Genomic DNA, 8,145 nt, shown 5'->3' with positions numbered 1-8,145 from the left:
GCTTTACCGACAACGACCTCATTACAACGGTAGTGAGCACTTTATTCGCTATCTAGGACGCTTAGTCATGTCACTGAAGAACTGAACAGTTGCCCAGATCAGGCAATTCAAGACAACTGTCAGTGTTGGTGGACGGGAAGCCAGTGAGGGATTGCGCCCTTGCTGCTGCAAGTCAGACTCCTTTCGGCGAGTTGGGGTAAGGTCCAGGGGGAATACTTTGTTGTACCTGTGGATCTGGTTAATCCAAATCAAGGAGGGAAAGTATCACAATAAATAAGAAGAAATGAAAGAAAATGGTTTCTGATATATTCATGATCCCCAGATGATAAATCCTCATGACTTTAAGTGGCCTTCTGATCTCTTTAGCACTATCTTAAGGACAAAATTCCCACTTGTATCTAGACGTATAAACAGCTTGGCATGAAGTGCATTAAGGAAAAGGAGAAAGATAAACCTGCTGTCAAATGGACTGATCTCCATTGTTAAAGACACAGTATTTAAATAGACTTTTTTACTTTGCTGTGTACTTTTAAGGTAATCACCATTGCATTAAAATGTAATTTCTTTGTAACATTAAATAAAATTACAGCCTATTCAGTGCTGTCCAGTACAATGCCAATGTATTTGCTGTGTTTTTTCATGGTCCCAGAGGATTCCAGTGCCTTCTTCTCTCTGAGGCTGTGGATTGAGACTGTGGCTGTAATGAACTCTGCAGCCTGCAGGGGGCACTAACAGGCCTTTTCATCGTTGCTCTAACAAACAGTAATTTACTCACCGTCCTTTGTTTCACAGTGTGGGAGGTGGAGCTCACACACAGCATCTTCAGGACACTGGATATTGAACAGCGGCCCTGCTGGAGTCTTTCCAGCTGATTGGAGGAGGCTCTCATCCCATTGGACAGTCCTGTAGAGCAGCTCCGCCTCCTGACCCACAACAAAAACCAGTCCAGTCAAAGTACACTGGAACCCACCTGGACCAGGACACCTGAACCTGTAGGACACAGAAGCTGAATGAGCACAAGGAACCTGTTGAACCTCAGATGAAAACGTTCTCATCTCAAATCAGACTCCACTTCATGATCCCTGAGGGACCGGAGGGGAAAGGACACACAAATATCTGCAAATACAAAGTCCACGCCTTGTCTAAAACAGTGTTAAGTGATTTTATTATATGATTACCTGTATGAGACTTGTGTGGACTCAGTTTTCAGTTCAGGTGTGAAGCTTAATGGAGGCTGTGATTCAGAGAGAAACAAAATCAGTTTTATTAGAAATAATCAGCTTGTGTTCAGTGAAGCAAACGAATGTTCTCCCCCAGTCCAGACTGAGCTGAAGCACAGTCAGACAGGAAGTCAAGTCTGAGAGGACTGATGGTGTCACACAGGTATAAGGTGTCATTGTCTTTATTTACAGATGACATCAGGGGGAGTTTGAAGCAGCAGATGAAGAAGTTCCATCTACAGGAGGTATTTGTTGACTTCCCCTGCTGTGTGTTGAGACCTTAAATCTGTCTGTAACATCAGGACACAAAGGTTTTTCTCTCACCTTCATCAGCTCTGTGTCGTCCTCAGAGACATCAATATTTGTCTCTGCTGTGTTTGGGTCCAGTTTGACATCAGAGTCACCTGATGGGATACAGGGCAAACAGCAGAAATCAGTGTTTACTGAGTTGGAGATGAAGTCAGAGAATGTGAGCAGAGTCCAACAGCAGCAGCTCAAAACCTCCTGTCATCACTTTCCTCTCAGATGCTCCTGGTTTTCTATTGGTTGTGTATCAACCTGAGCGTATACGTCCAAATATCTGCTACTGAGTGAACTAAGTCTATAATACTGATATGCGAGCTGTTGTCTAACACACAGGTTATTGTTTAAAAAACACAATCATCCTGATCAAAATGATCCGTCAACAGTTTTTCTTACCTTGATTTAACAATGTTGGATCCTCTGAGCACAAATCTTCTTCTTCAGCAGCAGCAGGCTGCACACTCACTGAGAATATTCACACAGCATGAAAATCCTTGGATGAAAATTCATCTATTGTCTTTTGATTAAAAACGATTTCATAGTAAACATGAAAAAATACAAGCTTCATTCTGACCACATTTGCAGTCTTGAATGCGTCTGCTGACAAACATGAGAAACATAACTTGACCGAATGTGTTTTCTGAACGCAGCTGCTGATCCTCCAGTTCTGCTTCCTGCCTCCATGAAGACCCAACAGTGTGTTGTTGTTCCATATGGAATTGTTTTTAGACAGAAATCCCCTCCCCTGCCCCTCGGTCCTCATCTGAAGACCCTAACCACTTCCTCCAGGCCCATGCATTTCTGAGACACTTTCCAGACCTGCCATATCCCACCTGTCCACTAGATGTCCTCAGACGTTCACACCTATCCTGCTCACCTGAATTTAATAATCAAAATGTTTAACACTGGTATTACATGAAACTAAAACCACACATCTAAAACTAAATCTTAAATAATTCACTTTTGTAACTTCTAATTCCAACTTTCCTGAAATCCAGGTGAGCATGGGGTACATACTACTGTCAGTACTCACAGATTTTGTCTCTGGAAGCTTTAAACACCCTGTCGTCGACCCTGTAGGAACAAACACAACAGTTACAAAGTGAGGGGAAAATAATGAGGTTCTGTCTGAGTTAGTTGTATTAAACAGTGATGATCCCAGATCAGTTTCACCCAGATGAATATTAACTCATCCTGCATCAATAAGCCTGATTAGTGGGATAGTCAGCTAACTTTGGGATCAACCGGAGCTTTACAGTCTCACTTTTAAGCAGGGTGCCGTTATAGTAGTAATCATCACCATGGTAACCACCGGGTGTCATGTGTTGCACATTCCCTCATGTAGTTTTTCTGCCGGTCTCCATGTTTTCTGTTTGTTTCAACTCTCATGTCGTTTAAGGGGGATTATTTATGTTGATTGACCCCTGTTACCATGGTAATCTATCACACCACAAAGTGAACCAGTGTCTGTCAGACTGAAAAGCCAGAGTTAAGTCCAAATCTAGCTGACTGACGTTCACCTGCTTTCATGAGACAGACTGTTGGTAACTCTGATATGTTCCCGATTGCTGGTATATGATTGGCTGACTGTTCTCTCTCACAGTTCTCCTCTCACAGGAAAGCAGCCACTGAGAAGGCTGGAGGTTTACGGTACACACTGGTTCTTTACTTTGATACAAACTGTGTTTAGTACAATACTGATGAATGGACAGACTCCACCCCTCTACTGACCTGAGAGTTTCCAGTCGACAGTCTGGACTCTCCATAAGATCACACAGATCCTTCAGGTCTGAATCCTGCAGCAGGTTGTAGCTCAGGTTCAGGTGTCTCAGGTGGGAGGGGTTGGACTTCAGAGCTGAGGCCAGAGAAGAACAGCTGATCTCTGACAACCAGCAGTACCCCAATCTGTAGATTAAATCATGTAGATAGAATCATTGATAATCAATCAGATACATCCTAGTCAATGATCTTTTCTCTAAAATGAGCAGTGACTTTGTTCAGTTGTGGATTAAAAGGTATAAGATCTACAACAGTAACAGACAGTGATCTGACCTCAGAGTCTCCAGTCGACAGTCTGGACTCTCCAGAAAACCACACAGATGCTTCACTCCTGAATCCTGCACCTTGTTGTTTTCACTCAGGTCCAGTTCTCTCAGGTGGGAGGGGTTGGACTTCAGAGCTGAGGCCAGAGAAGAACAGCTGATCTCTGACAAACTGCAGTTCATCAATCTGAATAAACAATAAAACGTGTTTAGAGACAAAGGTGCTGCTTGAAAGTGTTCAGTGTTTCATCATCAGAGCTGAAGAAAGTTTAGAAAGTAGAAGTTTAGAAAATGAAACACCTGAACCTGATGCAAGTTAAAACAGTCAAAAACAAAGACAAACAGCTCTCTTTAATATTATTGACAACATGCTGCTGCTTCAATAAAGACATAGTGACTTCAGCTCCCAGCATGCTCCCTGTGGAAACCTGCACTCCATGTGTGAATTCACAGTCACAACATTTAACGTGAACATACTTGAGCGAGTCTCGCTCTCGTCTGTGAGAGCTGTCATTGCTCCCTGACACTGTGGTGGGCGCTGTAGACAAATCTATTGGACTTTCTACCAACATTGGAAGTTGCTGCAGAAGAAGAAAGCAGGAAAAGCTGCATATGACGATTTAAATATAAAGATATAAAAAGTTTTACAGTGGCTGTGTTTTACCGTTGTATAGCATGATTTCAACTTGTTTTTTTGTTCTTCTCAGTGTTTCCTCTACATTCATTTAGCAGTGGCGGCCCGGTCAACATTGAAGCTTCGGTTTCTAGGAGCGGTTATTGTAGAAGAAGAAATATATGGATTTAGGAATTCTTATTTCTGAGGGGAAATCTGGAAGCAGGTTCTGTGGCAGCACACTCGTGCAGGCAGATACGCAGACCTTTTCCTACATTGTGAAGATAATAAATTCCCCTCGGACCAACGCATCTTACTATCTGGGTCCTGACAGCATGTTATGGACAGAGGCCCTTGGAGAAAAGTTTGAGTTCAGGCTACAACTGGTCAGTTGATTTCAATTTGCATATTTTTTTCATTTTGGTTTGTTCATATTTTTATTGTAATAGTCTAAAATAGTATAATAGTCTGTAAAATTGTATTGTTCGTAGTTGCCTGTTTAGACACAGTGGCTGCAGTGTTTTAGCGCCCTCTGCTGTCACTGCACAGTTACTGGATTAAAAGCAGTAGAAAAGAAGAACAAAAGAAGAAAACACACTTTACCATTAAGATCCTCAGTGTGAATCAGTATATCAACCTTATGTCTGCAGGTAGCAAATAGAACATGATGTCTGACCTCAGAGTCTCCAGTCGACAGTCTGGACTCTCCAGAAAACCACGCAATAGTTGCACTCCTGAATCCTGCAGGTCCCAGTTTTCACTCAGGTCCAGTTCTCTCAGATGGGAGGGGTTGGACTTCAAAGCTGAGGCCAGAGAAGAACAGCTGATCTCTGATAGCATGCAGTTCTTCAATCTGAATAAAGAATAAAAGATGTGAGTTTAGGAGACAAGTTGCTGCTTGAAATCGTTCAGTTTTATCATCTGTTCAGAGCTGAAGATGGTTTAGAAAATGGAAACTCAAACACCTGAACCAACAGGACACACCTTAAAAACAGTTTCTGTCTGCTGTCTTTTAGAACCCCCTACTCCATCTTGCTAGCAACTACATGTCCCGCCCATGTCTTTCTGTACACAAACTGTTGTGGCTATTAAAATGGCTTTGTATCTGCCTTATCACTTGAGCCAGAGTCCGAACTTGAACCAGAAGATGAAAGACCTAATCCGCCTTTGCAAGCTGGACTGGAACAGAAAACAAGCATACCCACTGTCAGGGAGCAGGAAGGAGGGAAATGGAGAGACATGGAGAGAAGTGCTGCAAATAAAGTTGCTCGATGGTCTGCAAACACTTTGCTTGACAATATTCATAACCTGGGTTATTTTAATGACCCTTTTGATTCTTCTTTATCTATGGACACTTACAGACTAAAGAAATATTAATAATGGGGGAATAGACAGAAAATCTGACTTTACAATTCTTCAAAAGTAGGAAGTCACCCCTAGCTTCACCGTCTTTCTGGTTTATGATACTGGTCAATCTAAATTAATTAAACTTTAGTGCTCATAGGTAGTGAAAAATGAAATGAATGGTTAAACTGTGGATCATTTATCTGAGCTAACAAGGTATAGCATGTCAATATTGACAAACATTTCAGAATTAATATCTTTGTGTGTTTTGCTACACTTCTTCGCACTAATGTGATCAAGTCGGTTAAACATCACAGATCCACAATAATAATGCAGACTGACAGGCTGTGAGTCTGAGTGTCCTATTGGTCCACTTGAAGTGTGAACTGCCCCGTCTTTCATAAATAACCAAAAATCAAGCGTCTAACTGTGTACGGTCCTTGAAGCAGTCCTCCTTGAAGTGCCGGGCTCATAGTAAAATGTTTGGAACAGTGGAGGGAACCGTGGTAAAACTGAAGTAGACAAAACTAGAAGAAAACTCTTCATTATAAGTTGTTATGTGCTGTACCTTGTTTGGGGGTGTAGGCCTAGGGAGTAAGGTCTGGACCCCTAATTAGGTATTTCATACAAATAAGAAAATTGGGGTTTTGCCCTGACAGAGTTTCTCCCTTTGGTGTGAACTTTGAGCCTTGCCACTCTGTAGGCCATTTACATGCAAAAAAGCAATATAACTCACTATAAGTAATAGAAAACTTAGAAAAGCATAATAGGTCCTCTTTATTATATTAATCTCAGCACAGAACTAAAACATGGAATCTGACCTCAGAGTCTCCAGTCGACAGTCTGGACTCTCCAGAAAACCACACAGCTGATTCACTCCTGAATCCTGCAGCTTGTTGTGACTGAGGTCCAGTTCTCTCAGGTGGGAGGGGTTGGACTTCAGAGCTGAGGCCAGAGAAGAACAGCTGATCGCTGACAAACTGCAGGACCTCAATCTGTATAAAGAATAAACATGTAGATAAGATCATTGATAATCAAATATGTCATTCTTCTCTCTAAAATGAGTAGTCACTTTGTTCTTCTGTTATTGTGGATCAACATGATGTCAGCCTTCTACACACATCATCCAAATGTTAGCACAAAATTCATACACCTGTTCATCACATGCTGCTGACCCCAGTCAAATCTGTAAATCTACAATCAATAGGTGCATTTTCAAATTTCATAATTGTTCCAATATAAACCACTAGTGAATGAACAGAATACATGAATGTTTTAATGCAGACAAATATTGCAGGGACTACAATCATCATACTGGTGTGATTTTATGTTTCAAAGGGTTAAATCGTGCACTTGAGATGAATATATCCAAAAAAGTCCAACATCTCCAGTCAGTGAACTCACCTCAGAGTCTCCAGTCCACAGTTTGGACTCTCCAGTCCAACAGACAACAGCTTCACTCCTGAATCCTGCAGGTCGTTGAAGCTCAGGTCCAGTTCTCTCAGATGGGAGGGGTTGGACTTCAGAGCTGAGACCACAACTTCACAGTGAGTCTCGAAGAGTCGACAGCCAGAAAATCTATGATTAAAGAAAATATGAAATCTGGTACATTAAAATCATATAATTACATTTTTAGTCGTGCATGACAGATGACTGTATGATATTTGTTGTCAACATTTTTCTCTGAGCATCTGAGAAACTTACTCAGCAAAAACACAATACAAAACCCAAAAAGTTGTGTTTTTACACAATGTCATCGAAACAAACCTCTCGTGCGTTTAAGAGAAGAATGGGAGAATTCAGTCTTCTGACATATCTGTTCTTGGTTGAAGCTGAACATTTAATGATACTACTCTCCTCTACAGCATTAAGAGAAAAAAACTTTCTCCAATTAACACAATATATGTAAAGCAGCACCATGAAACTTAAAAGGGTAAAAACTTTGAATAAATGTTGTGAAATACTGCTGTCTGTGTCCGTCTGTATAAAACCTTACTTGTTGCAAAAACATCAACCACAACTCAAGAAGTCCTTAATACAATACTCTGCATTGTCAAGGTTACAATTAACTGTAAATAACTTCACAACAATAATCACAGTCAACTGAAAAATCTAAATGTTTGGGGCTCACAGAATTTAAAAATAGCTCAGAAACAAACCTGACCTAAAATTTAAAGAATAATGAGAATAATTTAATACTGTGTGTTTTTGAAAAACTAAACTACTGATCTGATCTATTGCTCAATAACTATAATGATCATGTCTGGACTCACTCAGCCTTCCTGCAGTTCCTCACAGCTGGGATCAGTCTCCGTCGTCCCTCCTCTGATGTGTTGAACTTCTCCAGGTCCAACTCATCCAGAACCTCCTCTGACATCTGCAGCATGTAGGCCAGAGCTGAGCAGTGGATCAGAGAGAGTTTCTTCTCTGATCTGTTCTCTGACTCCAGGAACTCTTGGATCTCCTGATGAACTGAGTGATCCTTCATCTCCATCAGACAGTGGAAGATGTTGATGCTTCTGTCAGGAGAGATATCATAAGTGTTCATCTTCTTCAGGTTGGTGATGGCTCTCTGGATGGTTTCTGGACTGTTCTCTGTCTGACCCAGCAGACCTCCTAAGAG

General features: G+C 41.4%; 1 protein-coding gene across 1 annotated transcript; it reads right to left on the bottom strand.

The window, feature by feature from the left end:
- Nucleotides 1–755: 755 nt before the first annotated feature.
- Nucleotides 756–8,139, bottom strand: LOC147819196 (ribonuclease inhibitor-like). Its single transcript, XM_087173545.1, has 10 exons — nt 7,796–8,139; nt 6,927–7,100; nt 6,344–6,517; nt 4,855–5,031; nt 3,576–3,752; nt 3,255–3,428; nt 2,557–2,597; nt 1,920–1,988; nt 1,179–1,624; nt 756–990 (listed from the first exon to the last, which is right to left on the bottom strand). Exons 1-9 carry the CDS (start codon nt 8,068–8,070, stop codon nt 1,419–1,421), a joined length of 1,467 nt encoding a protein of 488 aa, XP_087029671.1. The 5' UTR covers nt 8,071–8,139; the 3' UTR covers nt 756–990; nt 1,179–1,418.
- Nucleotides 8,140–8,145: the final 6 nt, after the last annotated feature.

This window comes from Seriola lalandi, unplaced genomic scaffold (genome assembly GCF_002814215.2).
Source record: "Seriola lalandi dorsalis isolate HSWRI2012SDOR001 ecotype SW California unplaced genomic scaffold, Sedor1 jcf7180002054252, whole genome shotgun sequence".
NCBI lineage: Eukaryota > Metazoa > Chordata > Actinopteri > Carangiformes > Carangidae > Seriola > Seriola lalandi.
Note: the sequence above shows the minus strand (reverse complement) of the source record. Positions and strands in the feature narration are given on the sequence as shown.

Bases quoted from the DNA above. Each gene is read 5' to 3' on its own strand.
- LOC147819196 (XM_087173545.1), bottom strand. From the start codon at position 8,070: ATGAACACTTATGATATCTCTCCTGACAGAAGCATCAACATCTTCCAC. The intron at 5,032-6,343 runs GTCAGATTCCAT...TTCTTTATTCAG, and splicing joins TGTCGACTGGAGACTCTGAG to ATTGAAGAACTGCATGCTAT. The intron at 1,989-2,556 runs GTGAGTACTGAC...GAATATTCTCAG, and splicing joins AGCTTCCAGAGACAAAATCT to TGAGTGTGCAGCCTGCTGCT.